We start from the raw sequence: 20,336 nt of genomic DNA, 5'->3' as shown, positions 1-20,336 counted from the left end.
ACTATATAAACCTTCTACAAAATTTTAAAATTTTTCTACAACTCCATTTCCCACATCTCTCCATCTTCCCTGCAGCCCTTTCAGGTGATGGAAAGCCACAATTCAGTGACCCCAAAGCTTCTCCTGTGCAGGTGAACAATGCCAGCTGTGCCAGCCTTTGCTCCCAGCAGAGCTGCTCCAACCTCTGCCCATCCTGGAGCCTCCTGTGCTGGCCCAGGGTTGGACACAGCTCCTGCCCTACACAGAGCACACCCTGAATCACTGTCAGAATCCAGAATTCAGCAGGACACGCCTCAGGCTGCACTAAATTGGTTCTGACCTTCCTTCCACCCAAATCCTCCAATGTGGATGAGCAGGAGAGGAGGAGGAGCAGAGACACACTGGGCACTGCCTGACCCTGCTCTGTCTTGTGCCCTGATGTGATGGTGGCATGGGCAGGAGTGGCACAGTGGCAGCATTAACACCCTACAGATGGCAAATAACTGACAGAGATAATGCCTTAAAATGAAATTATTCCTTTCAGACTTTCTTTCCCCTCCTTTAGAGTCTGATATTTGGGAAGAATAACTAAACATGGGCTGGTTGTGCCAGGTGTTTTCCCAGGGCAGTGGTGTGGTAATCACTGAAACACCTCCAGAACAAGCACAGATACAACTGCAAAGTTAAATAAATCCCAGTGGATTTTTTTATTTTTTTTCGCACATTTAGTCACTAACTGTGTTTAAAATCAAGGGAGAGTCTGGATGCCAAAGTCTCCCTGCAAGTAAACATGAGCTGACGCTTTGGCTTTTCTGGAATATCCAGAATAAGAGCTCCAGGCTCTGTGTAGTGTCCAAACCTCTCTTTTCAGGATTTACTGGAAAATCTAAAATAGGAAAAATACCCATAGGTTTCTAAAAGAGCTAAAAAGGTTCTTGACAGATACTACTGGATACCCACATGTACTCCCCAGCCATCAGTGCCCAAGGATTGGAAAGAAGGAATTCAGCTTTTAGAAGATAATCCACGGGTTACAGATCGAGAGAAATTTATTGGAAATTCTTTAAAGTGTAAAACTTCATTTCTGGAAATCCACTGAATTCCTTACTTGGCTTGTTTTTCAAAGCAGCAGACAGATAACTCCCTGTGGTCACATTAGCAAGAATCCCTCAGCTACAGCATTATTCTGAAATATTTACCTCTTCGAGCAGTTCTAGTGTGAATTACACATAACAGAATTAATCCTTCCTGTCTGAGTCACATTTGCTCTATCCAGCTCCTTCTCCTTAAATTCCTGCCAGGGTTTAACATTGTTCCATTCATTACCCATTTCTACACACCTCCAATTTAAGAGTGAAATTTCCTCTGCAGAATCTTTGTAGCATTCACATTCTCTGGAAAATCCCTTTGCCCAGGGTTTTTCTCCTGGGAAGCTGAGGAGCATCAGAGAAAAGGAAAACAATTCTTATCTCATTTGCTTCTCCTGTGTTGTGCTCATGTGGAATGTGTTTGGAGATTGTTTACCCACAGGTGATTGTTCCATTGCATTCTGCTGGGAGTTGCTTTCACTCTTTGGCCAGTCAGGGCCAAGCTGTGTCAGGACTCTGGAGAGAGTCACGAGTTTTCATTATTATCTTCTAGAATTCTGTAAATATCCTTTCTGTACTTTTAGTATAATTTAGTATTCTTTACTATATTAAAGTATCATAAAATAATAAATTAGCCTTCTGAGAACATGGAGTCAGATTCCCCCCTTCATCAGGAAATTTCCCACCAAATACAATAAATTTTCTCTGAAATTTTTACTACAGGTTGCAAAATATGAAAAGAATGGCACATTTCTTGTGTCAACCCCTCTCTCATTAAGGTCAGTATAGGTTGACTATATAAATAACAATATAATGTACAATAGTGTATATGTGTAGTATAATAATGTATAAATATATGATTTTTTCATTTTTACATGTGTGAGTCTCTAATTTTCATTTTTACATGTGTGTGAGATAGTGAGGGATAAACTCAGAACATCCCATTCCTGACCTATTTTCCTTACTCCTCTTTCACTGAAGTCATGGCAACTTAACCAACCCCAAGGGTTTAATCCTGTTAAATCACTTTTTGTGCTGCTCCACTCACCTCTGCTCTACAGTCTCTTTTCTCAATGTATCCAATGACTCCTCCAGGCTTTTTTTTTTTTCTAATTTTCCCTCTTCTCCTCTCTGAAGAAGTCATCCAGCAACAAAAATCTCCCTTTTTATTCACCTTGAGTGGTGTAAATTAGCTCAGCACACAGCGCCAGCTGTGAACTGAAAGCACCCAGAAGAAATCAAGTCAAGCTGATGCCTCTCAGAATTTGTGTGGAGCCTTTTAAAAAACCTGTACAGTTGTACTCATCTTTTCACTATTAATTAAATGTTCATCAAATGAGAACTACTGAGCACAAAATATTAAGACCTATTGCATGATTTTGTAAAACAGACCTTCACTGTGAGTTTTTGGCTACAAATTCACATAACAAATGAATGGTGATAAGCTCTTATCTCTTCCTCACAGAACAGGCCAAAAGAAAACCATTACCTGACTGGCAAAAAAATTCTAAAAATTGAAAAAATTCCTCTGTCAACATATTTCTTATCTCACTGGCCTTAAACTCTAGTTACAAAAAAACCCCTAAGATGTAAAAAAGAGCAGGGGCACAAGGAATAAAAAACCACTTACCGCTCAAAAGGGAAAAAAAAAGCTGTAAATGGACAGGAATTATTTTGGGAGCTCTCAATGCTTTGTCCACATTTGCAGCTCCTGGGTCTTCATAAAATATCACTGCTGTAGCACTCACAAATTACAGATTATTAATTAAATCCAGATTCATTCTACTGGATCAATTTTTCCTGTATGAACTAAAACCTACGGACACCATCTATGGAATAAATAAAGAGGAGCTGTGGAAGGGATCTGGGGGGATTTCAGTGATTTCCTTGGTGCCCAGAGGACAGCAGTGCCCATAGTGATGCTTCAAGGCCTGCACTGATTGGTGTCCTGGAGCCTTTCCAGGAATTCCAGGGCAATATTTAATAAGTTCCTCAGGAAGTCCTCCTGACACAGCCAAGCAATTCTGCTGCCATATGAGAATACAGTGCAAAACAGTGAAATTAAAAAAAAAAAAAAAAATGTTTCTTCCAGCCTGTGCTTATTATAATTTTTGCACATTAAAAACACTTCATTTATTTTGATTTAAAATCCCAAGCAACCACCCTTTCTGTTAACATCCTGAATGTACAAAGCCATATTTGGGAAATACTCTTAAAAAGTGTCTAAACATTTGATTTTTCTCATTATGATATTTTTCAAGAGCCAAAAGTAGACAGAGGCTTGATGAATTGCATGGAAATCTGTCCTTTACACAGTATCCATGCTGAGCTAGCCAAAAAACCAGAGGAATGTGATTCCTGTTAAATGATATTTTCAGCTACTTGTATATCTCTAAAATCTCTCTAATTCCCAATTCCAAGGCAGGGAGTAAACGTACTGGACACATTCCTGAACAGCTGGAAATAAAAGTCTCTTATTTACTTGGATATTTAAGGGATTACAGAGGTATGAAAAATATGCCATGGAAGAGCTCCATGTGATTTGTTGGCACTTCCAGTCTTGAGCATCTCTTTCCTGTGGTCAGCCGGTAAAGAAAATAATTCCTGGAGTGGGCAACTTTGTCAAACATGGATGGGACTTTCCAGCTTGTCCTGTGGGGAGCTACTGGAGGGGACTAATTGGTTTCAGCCAGAAAATGGCACCAGAAGTATCCTGCTGTCAGTTTTCCAAATTTAAAAGTTTATCTAGACAGTTCCTAATTTCAGTTCTAGATACTTCCTACTTTGAGTTTTCCAAATTTAAATGTTTGTGTAGACACTTCCTACTTTTACTTTTCTAGAATTGAAAGTTTGTGTAGACACTTCCTACTTTCAGTATTCTAGAAGATTTAAAAGTTTGTGTAGGTTATTCCTAGTTTTGGTCTTCCAAATTAAAAAGTTTGTGTAGACACTACCTAATTGCAGTTTTCCAAATTTCAAAGTTTGCGTAGGTTCTTCCTAATTGCAGTCCTCCACTCCAGATTTTAAAGTTTGTGTGGACACTTCCTACTTTCAGTTTTCTAGAAGGTTTAAAAGTTTGTGTAGATATTTTTAGGAGCTTGTGCATAATAAAGAAGAATGTACACAATAAGGAAGTATCCTACTTTCAGTTTTTCAAATTTAAAAGTTAACAAAAGTCAGACAGTTCCTAATTTCGGTTCTAGATATTTCCTACTTTCAGTTTTCTAAATATTAAAAGTTTGTTTACACGCTTCTTATTGTATAGAAGGTTTTAAAGTTTGTGTAGATACTTCCTACTTTCAGTTTTCCAAATTTCAATGTTTCTGTAGACACTTCCTACTTTCAGTTTTCTAGAAGATTTAAAAGTTTCTGTAGATATTTGTAGGAGGCTGTACATAATAAAGAACAATGTACATAATAAAGAAGAAGTAACCTACTTTCAGTTTTTCAAATTTAAAAGTTTATCTAGACAGTTCCTAATTTCAGTTTTAGATACTTCCTACTTTCAGTTTTCTAGAATTAAAAGCTTGCATAGACACTTCTACTTCCAGTTTTCTAGAAAATTTAAAAGGTTATGTAGATACTTATTTCTTTCAGTTTTCCAAATTTCAAAGTTTGTGTAGACACTTCCTATTGTCAGTTTTCTAGAAGATTTAAAAGTTTGTGTAGATATTTGTAGGAGGCTGTACATAATAAAGAAGAATGCACATAATAAAGAAGTATCCCAATTTTAGTTTTTCAAATTTAAAAGTTTATCTAGAAAGTTCTTAATTTCAGTTCTAGATATTTCCTACTTTGAGTTATCCAGATTTAAATGTTTGTGTAGACACTTCCTTTCAGTTTTACAAATTTCAAATTTTGTGCAGGTTCTTCCTAATTTCAGTCTTCCAGATTTAAAAGTTTGATTAGACACTTCCTTTTGTCAGTTTTCTAGAAAATTTTAAAGTTTGTGTAGATACTTCTTACTTTCAATTTTCCAAATTCTAAAAGTTTGTGAAGACACTTCCTACTTTAAGTTCTCTAGAAGATTTAAAAGTTTGTGTAGATATTTGTAGGAGGCTGTACATAATAAAGAAGTATCCCACTTTCAGTTTTTCAAATTTAAAAGTTTATCCAGACAGTTCCTAATTTCAGTTCTAGATACTTCCTATTTTCAGTTTTCCAAATATTAAAAGTTTATGTACACACTTCCTGTTGTACATAAGGTTTTAAAATTTGTGTAGATACTTCCTACTTTCAGTTTTACAAATTTTAAAAGGTTGTGGAGACACTTCCTACTTTCAGTTTTCTGGAAGGCTTAAAAATTTTTAAGATATTTAAAATTTTTTTTCTGTAGATATTTGTAGGAGGCTGTGCATAATAACTCAGGATAAAGGGGATGAGCTGGTTTTATAATTGCATAAAACCAGATATAGCTGAAGGGAGGCCTTTCAATGGAAGACTTTTAATAAAATTTTTTAAATTAAATTATTAAATTTTATTAAATTATTTAATTTTTAAAATTAAAAAATAAATGATTTTTTTTTTTTATAATAAGCAAAAAATAATTTTAAAACTCCACACAAAAAACCCAGCAAACCAGCATGTTATGAGTAACCAATGAACCCCTGACAAAGGCAGAAGAAAAATTATTATTATTTTTCTTGGTTATTTTGGCTTGTGCTGCTCCTGGCTGGTTTGGCCAAGCCCATCATGGCACCACTGAGGTTTTGCTATTTTAAACCTCTCATTTTATATTGATTTCCCCCCTTCAAGCAAAATGTGCTTTTCTCATGTAATTCTTTCCTACAACAGCAAGAAGTGCATATATAGATGTACAAGTCTAAACACACATTCCCATCTTAACCCCAGCAATGAAAAGCCCTTGTTGGTTGCAAATAAAAGAGATTTACCATTTTTCAGCAAAACTGGATATCTAAGCCAGCAGCTTCTAAAGATCATAATTTTCAAGCTCCTCACTCAGTTTCTGTGCATGTTTACCCACCATTAATAGCAATAACAGCATTTCTAGAACTTTAATAATTGTGCAATTAAAGGATATTTTAAGTAGCTCACATATGACCTTTGCTACAAAAATTTAATTTCTGGTTTTGACACTACTGCAAGCCAAAACTCGACTGTGTATTAACACAAGAACCAACCAAATGCTACAAATTCCCAAAGCAATACGAAGTCAGGAGAATTTGCAAACTTGAAGGTTATTTTTTCATCATCCACAGCGAAAGTGTTATGTACAACAAGAAGTGTAGAAATCAAAAACCATGGAAGTTCACCCACTTGGCTTAGGGTCCAGCCTTCAATACAGAAAAAACTGTTGGACAGGAAATGTAAAAATTAAAAACCATGGAAGTTCATCCACCTGACTTAGGGTTCAGCCCACAATACAGGAAAAAATAATTGTCAGCATTTGGACAGGAAATGTAAAAGTCAAAAACCATGAAAGGTCATCTCCTGACTCAAGGTTCAGCCCCCAATACAGGAAAAACTGTTGGACAGGAAATGTAAAAATCAAAACTATGGAAGTTCATCCAGCTGACTTAGGGTTCAACCCTCAATACAAGAAAAATGGGCAGCATTTGGACAGGAAATGTAAAAATCAAAAATTATAGAAGTTCATCCACCTGACTCAGGATTCAGCCCTCAATACAAGAAAAATTGGCAGAATTTGGACAGGAAATGTAAAAATCAAGAACCATGGAAGTTCATCCTCTTGGCTTAGGGTCCAGCCCCCAATACAGGAAAAACTGTTGGACAGGAAATGCAAAAATCAAAACCATGGAAGTTCATCACCTGACTCACGGCTCAGCCCTCAATACAGGAAAAACTGGCAGAATTTGGACAGGAAATATAAAAATCAAAAACAATGGAAGTTCATCCCCCTGGCTTAGGGTTCAGCCCCCAATACAGGAAAAACTGTTGGACAGGAAATGTAAAAATCAAAAATATAGAACTTCATCTACCAGGCTTAGTGTTCAGCCCTCAGTACAAGAAAAACTGGCAGAATTTGGACAGGAAATACAAAAATCATGAAACGTCATCACCTGACTCGGGGTTCAGCCCCCAGTTAAGGAAAAACTGTTGGACAGGAAATATAAAAATCAAAAACCATGATAACTTTATCCACCTGGTTTAGGGTCCAACCCTCAATAGAGGAAAAATTGGCAGCATTTTGATACCCATCCCATTTGCTTTTTTCGGCTGAAGTCAGGCAAAGTAAGTGATCTTGAGGCAAACCCAGATGGAGAGCTCACGGGGCTCCAAAGAAAAAGGGATTTTCACGCAGCCCCTCATGAGCTGGGCAGCAAGGGGAGGGTCTGGCACTGTTTAATGCCCTACCAGACACCCACAGAGGGGCTGGTTGTGTTTAATATCCTACCAGACACCCACAGAGGGGCTGGTTGTGTTTAATATCCTACCAGACACCCACAGAGGGGCTGGTTGTGTTTAATGCCCTACCAGACACCCACAGAGGGGCTGGTTGTGTTTAATATCCTACCAGACACCCACAGAGGGGCTGGTTGTGTTTAATGCCCTACCAGACACCCACAGAGGGGCTGGTTTGGGGTGCTGCTGGGTCCCCTGGGCACTGAGCAGGCTCAGCTCACCCCTGACTTCTCAGTGTGCTGGGGATTAACCACAATGTGACTCCTGCACTCGTTTGCAGCCTGAATGAAACAGGAAAAAACCTCTTTTTTGACTTTGCAAGGAAAGGGTTTGTGCCTTTTCCTCTTTTTATTTTTTGCTGAGAACAGCCCCTTTTCTTTTAGGCCAGACAAAACCAATGTTTTTTTTTTTTTTCTCACTAGGCTTTACTTGGAAAGGCTGGGGATGTGTCACCCCCTCCAGAGAGTGACAGAGCTCCTTGAACAGAGCACCAAGTTGTTGCTACACAGCCAATAAAAACCCATTGAGGTGGAATCAGCCACAAAACCGTGGCTCCTCTGTCTGTCCAGCTCCTTCCCAGGCTCTGGAAAGCTCCAATTCCTGCCCCTGGGGACAGACTGGAGCAGCAGCCAAAAGGGCACAGGGGCAAGGCTGCAGCCCCCACACCTGCCAGGGCAATTTCCTCTCCTAGGAAAGCAGAAAAAGGATGGAGCAGAGCATCTCCCCTCTGCTTGTAAATACACCCTCACGCACAGCCACGGTGATTTTTTCATTTCCTGCTTTAATTTATCAGTAATTAGCAGCTAGCAGTATTAACTATTCAAGTTTTGGAAGCCAAAAAATTCTATGTGCCACGCCTTGAAAGTGTGATTATTGCTTTTTCTTAGAAAATCCTTAAACTATACAAGTGGGATGAGGGCAAGGCCATAGATGGGAGAAAACAGGTCAAGTCTCTGAATGCTGGCACGGGTGTGAAGGGAAAAGTGGAAATTCAGGCTCTTGTCTGTCCTTTGGAACACAGCAGCAGTGAGTTTGAAGAATAAAAAGTGAATTTTTATCAGTTTAGCTGCTTCCCTGTACACACGGAGTTTGGAACTTCTCAAGGCTGCAGCTTGCAAGGCTTCTGGAGTAAGAAATCCTTTAATCCCCTAATTTTGATCAGTTGTCAGTGGTGCCTGCTCACTCAAATGAAGCCTTAAAACACTGACAGAAGCAGATATTTCTAAGCAGGAAAAAAAGAAAAGAGTGTCCAAACTGCCAAGTTTTGCTGTACCTCCAGCAGGGTCAGCCCATTTCCACTGTGCAGCTACAGAAAAGTTGTTGTCAATTACAGCCTCACAAAAATATTTAAGGTTTAATGGGGTTCTTTGGAGCGTGCCAGGAGGAAAACAGCACCTAGGACCTGCTGCAGGATTTCTCTCAGAATCTTTTTTTGGTTGGTTTGTTTTAACAAAGATTTTTAAAATTAAAAATTTTAAAATTTAAAATTTAAAAATTTTAGAATTTAAAAATATTCTAAAATTAGGCTTTCACCCTCTGTGTGAGGCAGTTAGCAAAGCAGGGAGAAAAGATGAATTTTCAGAAGTCAGAGTGTTCCTGCTAAAGGAGCAGCATCCTCTGGGCACAGCTGGGGATGGGAAATGGAAAACCCTCACGGCACTGCCAGCTATCCTCTGCCACCTCTGCCTGACTCCAGCCACAGCTTTAGGACTTGCCAAGGCTGCAGAAGTAGCAAAAGCCACAAATATTTCAGCAGAGAGGCTGGAGTTAGGGTTTGCAATCCTGAAACCAGCTGAGGATTTGGATTTACTTCCAGTCATGAGTAAATAAGGGCAGAGCCTTACAGCCCAGCAGCACCAGGTAAAAGGGAAAAAATTCCTTTCCAAAGCCAGAAATAAAGATGGTTTGGGCCTGGTGTATTCATTGACACGCTTAAATCCAGCTGCTGGCACTTTGAGAATGTAAATCCTGTGTGAAACAACAACCTGAGCCTGCCCAGCACGAGGAGCTCTCAGACCGGGAGCAGCACAGAGCACTGCAAAGCCACTGGGGAATTGCTGAGCCTCTCCTTGCTAGGCTGGGTTTAGTTAAAACCATCTGAAGAGAGTGTGAGCATGTAAAAAGCTGTGGGATATGGCTGTGAAAGGGGAGCTGCAGCACCAGCCTGCCACTTTACAGGTGCAGGGCTGAGTTTCACATGTAAACAAACTCACAGAAAGCAACCAGGATCACTGGGCACAACAATTACCACTCTAATCCACAGATTTAATCAACAGACAAAAAAAAAAAAAAAACAAAAAAAAAAAAAAAAAAAAAAAAAAACCCACAAAAAATATCCCACAAACCCCCATTTCCCCCCCCACAGCCAACCCTTCATGCAATAAATTGTCTTTATGTGGTCACAACTCAGAGGAATTTCAATGGCAGCCTTGGCATTGCAGGGAGCACCAAGTGTGATGGTTCTGAATGGTTCTTCTGGAGCCTCCCCCTTCCCTACTCCAGCAAATCTCCTTTTTTACAATTTGTTTCAACAGGCTTACAATGAGTTTATGACTCCTGGCAGCAGAATTTACCTCATAAAGCAGCATCACAAAACACCACCTCTAGTTGAGGGAAATAACATTGCTGATAACACTTATCTCCACACAAAGTACCTCTTCTAGTGATATTAACTGCTCTGTCATCTGCTCTTTATACAAAAAGACCCTGCTCTGCTTTTATGTTTGATATTTAGGACACAATTTAATTATAATCTTAATTCTAATTAGTTATTTCATAGCAAAATCAATCCTGATTTTTAATAAAGTTCATTCTTCCACTTTGAAACTAGTTTTTCATGTTTGGTTTGTTCTTTGGGTTTTTTTTAATTTTGAAGCCATGCAACATCATAACTACTTAAATTTCAAACAAGGCAAGCACTTTCCTTAGCAGGAAGAGAGTACATTTATTTCCTGTGTGCAAAACTATGCAACTCCGGTTTTACTTGGACAGAGAAAGTAGAAAAGTTGAATATCTTAAGTTACTTTGGCCAGCAAACTGTTGGTGTTACAAAAAGTTTGTCTGTGACACAATAAAGAAAGGCATTCCAAATAAATAACAGATTATTTAATTTACCTTTTTTTTTTCTTTCCTTCTTTTTTTTTTTTTTTTTTTGTGATTTTAAAAGGTTTGGAGTGTGTATTTTCAACTTTTTATTGACAAGACTGTAAAACCAGCTAGAGAAAAGGCTAAATCTGATTCTCCCTTCTAGTTGCATAATTTATTCCAGATTTAACAAATACCAGGTAGGGAAATATGCCCCAAAACTGAAGGGTTTAAAACCCACTTCAACCTGATTGCAAGTGGAGCTGGAGAATCTTGTTTAGCTTCATTTTCAGAGATCTCTGAGAAGGGACATCCTTAAAATGGATTTGTGTGTGCTTCAAAATAACACTGAGCCAGGAATTGAGGCACTCCAGAGATGAGCACTGACACAAAACCCACAAAACCACAGAAATATGAGGGTAAAACCACACAAATATGAGAGTGTAAAGCCACAGGAATATGAGAATATGAGAGTGTAAAATTTACTCTGTGCTCTCCATAGAATTGAGCTAAACATTTCCTACTTCTCTGGATAACCAGAGTCACCATCAGTGGCAGAGTTGGGAATTTTGTTGAAAAATCATATAAATGCAGGGGGTAAGTTGGCTAATACATGAGAAAATATATTGTTCATTTATTCCACTGATGTTAAGTCTTAATTCTCCTTATCCCAAAGAACCATATGATATTTTTTGCTAAAATAAAATAAAGTTGTAGCATTAAGTGATGCCACCTGAGAAACTCTTGCTTATTCTGAGATATTATCTGTGGGTAGTTATGTTTTGATTTAAGATGTTAGGTGTTCAGATTACTGAAAATTTTAACAGAAAATAAAATTTCAGTTTTACCCAGAGAGTGCATATGTCGCTCATATTATTCAGGTTTAATTTAGTGTTTGGGGGGTTTTATTTTTAAATAAAACAGTATTATTTGCTGAAATAACTAATGAAATCTAAGTTTACTGATGTAGCAAGAAAAAGACATTCAGGCAGACAATAGCAAGTCCTAAGATTGAAGGAAATTATGTCAATGTAGAGTTTTCCCTTCAAGAAGTTTTAATTCCTGTTTCTTTAAAGTGTAGCTGTTGCTGTCCTGAACACAAAACAGCCTCAAAATAAAATCAATGGGTCCTCAAGAAATTGTAGTAACCCAGAATTGTATAACTGGCTTTGAATTGTGAAATCACTCAGAATTCAAAGTAACACTGCATTTCTCTGATTGGCTTAGCACACACTACACCCTGCAAGGAACAAATGGGAGGCTGCACTGCACTGATTAAATATTTATAGCCAGAAGAAATATGTCACCACAAAAGCAGCTCATCTTGTGCAAACATCTGATTTCCTTCCCTTAGTCTAGCAAGAAATCAGAGTCAGGGGGAGAGGACAGAGTTAAAGTCTGCTGTTATTCTAGCTGAATAACTAACACTTACACAGTCCTTTAAAAAATAATGAGATCCAGAAGCCAGAGTATTAGTTAGCTGAAACAAGGATGAGGATTTAGCTCCCCAACTCCTAAGGGAAGAAATATTTAGGGGGGAAAAAAAAAAGAAAAAAAAAAAGGGAAAAAAGGAATATTGTAAATCATTTTCTTTCTTTCACCTTTGCCTCCTCATTAGTATGGGCTGGAGGCTCTTTCCTCCAGCAACAGGAGCCAAGCTCCCAAGCAAGTGGCACACTTTGTTCTGTGTCCTTTCAGGATATGGAATTCCTTTCCTTGTGTCCTCTTAAAAAAGAGTTAAAAACTCTCATTCTGACCGTGGCAGGGTAAGAAAATTTCCAGCTGAACTCGCTCCCTAAGTGCTACAGGGTTACGAGGTGTAAATGGTCAAATCATTGCAAGGTAATGAAGAGTCTGATCAAATATAAAGGCAGTGAACAGTCTGATCAAATATAAAGGTAGAAAACAGTCTGATCAAATATAAAGGTTTTTGTGCACTTACTCCCAGAATTCCATCACTGGAGAAGTGGCATTTTGTAAAGAGACTTGACTGCAGTTGCTCATGTTGAGTTTTTGAAATTCCACACAGTTTTCTAGAAAAGAAGCACAAAAGTAAGGAGTTTGCTATGTTGACATGCAAGCACAGCTCTTGTTCATGTCCCAGTTTGTGCACCTTGGGAAGCCCACACATTTTATGGGTGGGTTAAAGGGTTTTTGGGGGCACTAAGGGCCACAGCTGCTACTTCTGCAGCAGCTATCAGCTATTGTTATCATAACCCAGAGAAACATCCATGAGGACTCTCCTAAAACACTTTCCAGAGGCACAGGGCCAAAAAATCACCTCAGGCAGAAGGAAGAAACATTCAGGCAATGGATTGGGAATTAAAATTACAACGTGCTCCAACTCCAGCTGCTGGTTCAGTGGTTTATGGCTACCAAGGGAACATGGCCAGCCATAAACTGCCACTTTTTCCTGATAAGGAAAGTGGGTATTTCCTCTGGCTTATCACTATTATAATCATTATTATTACTATTGTTATTATCTCTAACACAAAGGCCAAAGCAGCTCAGCCCTGTGGAGCATTTGAGCACTGATAACACTGGCCAAGCTCCTTGGCAGGGCTGTCAAAATTGGTACCAAAGCCTTCCACATCCACTGGGCCCAAAATTACCTCCCCAAGATTTCAGAAATTAAGGTTTCAGGCAGATTTAGGTGTGCTCAAAGAACACCAAAAATGGCCAACTAGTGCAAACTATGAAAGACAACATGCTGGGTGCTTGATTTGAAACTGGATTGTACATAAGGGATGAATGCAAAATTTCAGGAATAAGGACAGTGGGATGAGATCCTCCCCATGGATGTTTGGGATCTAGAGACTCAAAGAGCAGAGAATGACAGATATTTATATAAATGAGAAGACAGATGCAGAGCCCTGCCCTGCAAACCCTCCTGAATACCTCATCCTGCATGCAGGAGGCTCCTTTACATGCACAGCAAGGATTATTTATGAGACTACATTTCCAGAAGTAGCTTGATGAACATTATCCCTCAACATCTGGCATTTAAAAGAGCAATTCCAAAGATCCACATTTAACATTTTTCCCTCTCCATTCAAACTCCTCCTGACTTCATTAGAGTGAAAGAGCAAGAATGCAACCTGTCATCAGGTCATTCTCTGCTGCAGAATTCACTCAGTGTGCTCAGGGAGAATAGATATGATTGCAAATGAGAGTCTTGGGATTTAGCCAGAAGATCTTACAGAATTAACAAATCCATAGTCTTTTTCTGCTGACATTCTATTCTAGAGGAGTAAATGCTTTACAATGACCTAACCCAAAAAGGCAGTTTCACTCCAGGTTTCCTTTTTTTTGGCTGTAGTGGGATGAGATTGGCCCATTTGCACAGATTTTGCTACACACATAGCTTTGTTCAGGACATTTCAATATAATAATCAATCATTTGGGAGGATTTTATAGTGGCAATCCCTGCTGAGGTCATACCTGTATTCCATTCGTGGCCACAGGAAGCCCAGGGAAGCTCTGTAGTAAAGCAGTTGAACAAATAGAAGATAGCCCATGCTAAAATGATGATGTAATATACATTTAGGTGTGCCTCTATGACTTGGGTAGCATAGCCAATGCCTGGAGGAGCAAAATAAAAAGTGAGATACAAAAGAAAACTTCTGCTTTTCAGGCTGTATTTAATTTAAAAACAAAAGCTTACTCTTAAGTATATCTTAACTTCAATTTTGCTACAGTTAATTTCATTTTACTTCAAATGGAATGCTTTCTTTTGCAGTAGAACACAGAATTGTTACCTTCAAAGAGAGGGCAAACTTTCCTCCAGCATGTGATGCCTCCTTCACTTGTGAACTGTCCCAAGGCCGTCTCCAAGAAAAATACTGGGATTCCACAGCAGATAAAAAACACCACGTAGGGGATGAGGAAAGCACCTGGGGGTGAACATTGAGGGGGTGTTGGTTAGAATGAACAGGGCTCCTCAGGAGCACAGGGAGGATTTTTCCATTAAAGGAAGGATCTTGAGCTGGGAGCCATCAGTGCAGTGCAGGAAGGGTTTAATTCCTGCCCCAAATATCCAAAGTTAACCTGTAAGCCAGGGTTATGGGCTGAAACAGAGCAGATCAACGTTCCTCAGCCTAAAGTCAGTCTCTCAAACACAGAAAAGATCCCAGCCATGCTCAGCTCAAAGTTCTGCTCTGCCCAGCACTATCCTCCTTGCTTTTCTCAGCAGTGAGGAAGTGTTACAGATATTAAATCTGAGAAACCCATTTCATGTTATTTATATTATAAGGATTGCAGAAAGAGAATGAGGAAAAAAACTTCAGAACTACTCGCAAGGACAAGAAAGCAGGACCTGGCCTTATCAGCCAGAAACATTGGTGTGAAATTCTAGGAAAATAACAAAGCATCCACATTTTTGTTGGGTGCTGACAGTGAACTCCAGCACAGGTGGTGAAGCACAGCAAACCCAACCACAGCACACCCCCACCCTGCGACAGCTGCTGGGTTTCAGTCACCCTGGTGAGAAAATTGAGACAACTACATCCACCTGCTCTGAGTGAGTTTCCTTCATCTCATCAGCAAGAGTTCCTTCCCTCAGCCAGGAAATTTCCCTAGGGGTGAATCCCAGGTGCCTCTCAAGCAATCCATAGGGATTCCACAAAACATGGAATATTTCCCTGGATAATTTACTGGCCAGTATCATCACACACACTCTCACAGCGAGCTGAACAATGCAACTTGTGGAAACCCAAAGTACCAGCTTGTTTTTCCAACAGGAACATTAGAAAACATCAGGATTCCCAGCTTACAAAAAGATCATATTACAAGAAATACCTCATTCTAAACACACAAAGAAATTATTTTTCCTCAAAACCTGAACATCCACAGCCCAAACTTCCAGATGATTTTTCCTACACTCCCTGTTATGATTTGGAGTAAGTGCCAGAGAGGTCAACCTCACAAGTTCCAAACTACAGCTTCTAGATTTGTTCTGTTAAAAGCAATTTATTTCACAACTAGCTCAGATATTTACCACTGTCTTCCCCCAGCACACACCAAGGAGTTGGATGCATCAGATTTAAGCACTAAAAACAAACTCTGGTCTAATTCCAGCAGGGGGTTACACAAGCTCACAGACTGAGCCTCCATTGACTAAAACTGGTCAATGGCAAATGTCCCATGGTGCCAGGACACGAGCAATTAAATCACACCCACTTATTCTATTCTTAAAGAGTACAGTGGTGATTTAATATGATATTTAGGTAATTACTTTTTCATCAAATCACCCAAAACAATGATGGAAATTCTTTCTACCTCATGTTACAGCCTTTAAAATAATAGCAAGCTGGCACACACTCACAAATGGGCACGTAAAGCTGCAGGAACCAAAAAACTACACAGCAAATATATATTCCTGTCATTTCCTCTGCCAAAAGTTCTCTGGGAACACTTTGACCATCAACAAAAAAGGCTTGTGTATATGATGTGCAGCATGTTAACATTCAGGATCTGGTAGCAGCACTCTCCAAAGAGCTGAACTCTTGTTGCCTAAGTTTGGCCAAAATACAGAGACATAAAGAAAGGAACTCCCAACAATAAAAACAATTTGCACAGCAGGGCTTGTCTTGTAGGAACAGCACACAAAATGGGCTAAAAACCATCCCTGAGTTCAGATAAGGAGGGACAAGGAATAGAAGTTTGGCGCAGCAAACCAACCCATCAAGGAGCAGATCAGTGCTTATCAGCCCTCAACATCCTATTTTTCTTCCAGCCTCTGTGTTTACACTGCCACTGACTCAGGCCTTAAGTGGGAAGAACCCAGTCCACAGAATTCTAAACTGAGTTTGTAATTTACTTTCCTTTCTTCCCTGCTGCCCAAGCTGATGTGCTTATTCTCAGCTGTCATTTATCTTACACAGTTTACAGTTGGCTATAACCAATACGTGCCACATGTTATACTCTGGAGAAGTTGAGTCTGCTCTTTCCTCTCTCAAATAACATTCACTATGTTGTATTTATTAGGGCTTGCTCTCTTCAACCTGTAATTTTACATCTTTTCTGCCTTGTAGGAATTGGAGAAGTATGAGGGGAAAAAAAGAACATTGAGGTATAAAAAATTTCATGAGACAAAGAAAATTAATTTAGTCTTTGTGGCATTGTTAGGGAAAAAACATATTCATCCTCTCCAAAGTACACTGCTGTGACAAATGAAGTGCTGCCTTCTTTTCTGTGTCAGACAAACTTAGTTAAGTATGCCTGGGTGTGTATTCACATGCAGAAGACAGAGTGTACTACTATAACTGAATGCTGGCTTCTCCTGCATGAAAAATGCTCCTGAAAAAAAGATGTCAATTTACTAACGTAACAGCAACTTGTAAAAATAAACCACACAGTGTTTGGAGAGAGGGAAAGGGAAACACAACGATTTTTCTCAGTTGTCAGATGTTAATGCTTCCCTGTCTGCACATGCACTGAAACCCTGAACACGTCTCTCTTACTAGTGCAATAAATCACAGCAAGGCACTCTTAACTGTTTAATTCCCGTGTTTAATTCCCATCTAAATCTACATGTGATGCCATCTTACCTCCTCCATTCTTGTAGCAAAGGTATGGGAATCTCCAGACGTTTCCCAGCCCAATAATCTCCCCTGCCACAGAAAGCACAAATTCAACCTTGTTGTTCCAGTGCCCTCTTTCATGAACTTTCTTATCATTGCTGTGGACGAGGTTGGTACTTGAGGCTTCTGGGTCCAAAGCATCTTCTGGCTTGCCATTAATTATAGGAATAGTCTTTTCAGCTGTCATGACTTTTCAGCCTGGTGGAGAACAAAAGAGGAACACACAGGTGTGTTAGGACACTTGCTGGCACTGATCTTCAACCTCTGAAATCTCCCAGGGTGGCACTGGCCTCTTGTTACCTCTGGAAATCTGCGGGTGAAAATGAGGGAGGCAACTCCACAAGGCTGGAAAAGTTGTAAAGCAGGGGAAAAAGGAGAAGAAAGGGGTGGGAGTGAGAGAGAAGGTTCTGTGCAAGGGAAGGAGTAATTCCAAGTGGTGACAGCTAACTTGCTAGCGGACAAGGAAACCTTTCAAAAATCCCTCCCCAGGCAAGGATGCCATCCTTGCTGACCTACCAGAGGCCGAGGATGCGCCGCACCTGCCGGGCTCACACCTGAGGGCCGGGATGGCTGTGGCCTGCCCGCGGGAGCTGCGGGATTACTCACCCAGGGCTGTGCCCGTGCCTGCCTGCGCGCCGGGGCCGGGGGCCGGGCTGTGCTAGCGCTGCCTGCGGGCGATGCTGCGGCTCCGGCGGCGCGGGCAGGGCACAGCCAGGAGGGGAGGAGGCGTTCGGGATCCCCGCGAGCCGGGAAGCCTCGTCCTGCCCCGCCGCTGCTGGCGGCCCGGCGTGGGTTGGAGGATGCTCCCCGCGCTCTGGATGGAGCCGCAATTTGCAAATGCTCAGCCCTCCCCGGAGCGATGGTTTAACACCCGCCTCCCCCCTCCGCCCACCTCAGGCTGTCCCGCCAGCTCCCCCCTCCTTCTCCTCCTTCTCCTCCTCCTCCTCCTTCTCCTCCACCCGGCATCACCACCGAGCATCACCAGCGAGCGGAGAGCAGAGCATCCCCGGCTGCGCTCCCCGCCCGCGACCAGGGCCGAGCCCGCCAGGTTGGCAGCCGCGTTCTGCATCCCCATCCCCGGCAATCCCATCCCGGCTCCGCAGCATCGGGCAGGGATGGGACCGCGGGTAGGGCAGGGCCGAGCCCGCCAGGTTGGCAGCCGCGTTCTGCATCCCCATCCCCGGCAGTCCCGTTCCCGCTGAGCAGTCCTCGGCAGGGATGGTACCCGCGGGCCCGGCAGGTTGGCAGCCGCGTTCTGCATCCCCATCCCCGGCAGTCCCAGCCCTGCTGCACATCCCTCGGCAGGGATGGGATGGCGGACAGGGCAGGGCCGAGCCCGTCAGGCTTGCACCCGCATCCCCATCCCCGGCGGGTCCTGGCCCCGCTGTGCAGTCCTCGGCAGGGATGGTACCTGCGGGCCCGCCAGGTTGGCAGCCGCGTTCTGCATCCCCATCCCCGGTGGCCGGCCCCGCTGGGCATCCCTCCGGCGGGGATGGGACCGTGGGCAGGGCCGAGCCCCGCAGGTTGGCAGCCACATCCCCCTCCCCAGTGGGTCCCATCTCTGCTCCGTAGCCTCGGGCAGGGATGGTATCATGGGCCCGGCAGTTTGGCAGCCGTGTTCCCATCCCCATCGCCGGTGGGTCCCGGCCCGACTGTGCAGCCCTCGGGCAGGGATGGGAGCCGGGGGCCCGCCAGGTTGGCAGCCGTATTCCCCTCCCATCCCCGGCAGCCCCATCCCTGCTCTGCAGCCTCTGGCAGTACCAGCCGTGCAGGCTGGCAGCCGGGTTCTGCATCCCCATCCATCCCCGGCAGTGCCATCCTTGCCCTGCATCCCTCAGGCAGGGACGGCACCACAGGCAGACCCAGCCCCGCACCTGCCTCGCTCGGGGGCTGGCACAGACCCTACAAGTTAAAAAAAGGAGCCCGGCGGGAACAGATGACACAAACTTGAGCTGGAAAGGGCTCAAGTGGGGAGAGCCGGGGGACAGACGGGATGAAAAAATAAACGGAGGGGGAACATTTGGGAAGTGTGGAAACAATGTGGGCGCTTTCGAGTTGCAGCAGGGAAATGCAGAAGCAAGCAGCCCATGAGGGCATTGCTGGCTGGGGCTTGGCTTAAAATTCAAGCTGTAAAAGAGGCGAGAAGAGGGAAAAAAATATTACAAATGGTTTTGTTTCAGGTTGAATCAAATATTGTGAATAGAGATTTTTTTTTCCATCTAACCCTCTCCTTTTAAAATTTTTTTTGTAGGTCAGTCATTTTCACCCTAAGTTTCCAAAGCCAAATTAAATACCTCTTCTTTCTTCATCTCTGCAGGTTCTCCTTGGCAAATGGCAGCACCCAAGCCAGGTTCTTGCTTCAGAACCCAAGCCAGGTTCTTCCACACTCTGCTGCAGTTATGATCAGCAAGGCCTTGCTCTGCAGCTCCAGGGGATGCACTTTGGAACTCACAGCTCCTAAATCCAGCAGTCTGTGCTGGAAATGTCCCAGGGACAGTCAGATCTTGTTCCATGTGAATCCTCTCCCTCTCGCCCTCCATCTCCAGGGGCTTTTCCCACTGCCTGGCCACCTGTTAGCAGTGCTCCTGGAAGACAATGGAAAGATAGATTTTAAATTAACTCGAGCTGACTTTGTACCCTGCTTGCACATTACCCACTGGAGCTTCTGCTGTGGTTAAAGTTTGCAGGATTTTGCATTTCAGTGATGCCTGTCACAGGAGTGGGTGCTGGGGCCTCACCCTGTCAGCTCTCTGTCACATCAACCCTTGCACCTAACAGGGGCAGGATGAGCCTCTCTCTTTTCTTCTTGATGCCAGCATTTAGAGTTCTACTCAAACTTATCTTGGGAAAGGAGATCTGCCAGTGGGAAAACCGAAAAAAAATGGCAAAATTCTTATCTTTTTAATTTTTTTAAAGCATCCTTACCACAGAGCTAGGTTTGATTTTGAGTGCTGTATTTGTGGCTTTGTTTTCAATGCAGCTGGTATTCATTAATTGAGGATAGAATAGATTCATTTTTCCCAAGCTGACTTTGCACAAACTAAACTCAACTTGGAGGGCTTTTTTGTTGATTTATTTTTACCTCCTCCTTCATCTTGTTTTCAGCAGGGATCAAAACAGACCCTGCTTTTCTGTCTCCCGGCCAGGCCTAGCAAACTCAACAGGATACACTTAAACATCAAAGCTGACAGTGAATTCTCATTTTATTCCTGAGAGTAAT

At 42.1% G+C, this 20,336-nt stretch overlaps 1 protein-coding gene across 3 annotated transcripts in view; it reads right to left on the bottom strand.

Moving 5' to 3' along the window:
• The window catches only part of SLC6A11 (solute carrier family 6 member 11), a 106,419-nt gene extending 87,853 nt beyond the window's left edge, over positions 1-18,566 (bottom strand). Inside the window, exons 1-5 of one of the 3 annotated variants that reach the window (XM_059480189.1) lie at positions 18,528-18,566; positions 17,084-17,314; positions 14,294-14,428; positions 13,977-14,117; positions 12,478-12,568 (exon numbers count right to left, since the gene is read on the bottom strand). In XM_059480189.1, the coding sequence (XP_059336172.1) occupies positions 12,478-12,568; positions 13,977-14,117; positions 14,294-14,428; positions 17,084-17,303 (587 nt within the window). In that variant the 5' untranslated portion in view covers positions 17,304-17,314; positions 18,528-18,566. Of the gene's footprint in view, positions 1-12,477; positions 12,569-13,976; positions 14,118-14,293; positions 14,429-17,083; positions 17,315-17,632; positions 17,937-18,527 lie in introns of those variants that run through there. The other 2 variants (XM_059480188.1, XM_059480187.1) reach the window with 2 other exon arrangements.
• Positions 18,567-20,336: the final 1,770 nt, after the last annotated feature.

Source organism: Ammospiza nelsoni, chromosome 11, assembly GCF_027579445.1.
Source record: "Ammospiza nelsoni isolate bAmmNel1 chromosome 11, bAmmNel1.pri, whole genome shotgun sequence".
Classification (NCBI taxonomy): Eukaryota; Metazoa; Chordata; class Aves; order Passeriformes; family Passerellidae; genus Ammospiza; species Ammospiza nelsoni.
The sequence above is the reverse complement of the archived record's forward strand: the minus strand, read 5'-3'. Positions and strand labels throughout refer to the sequence as shown.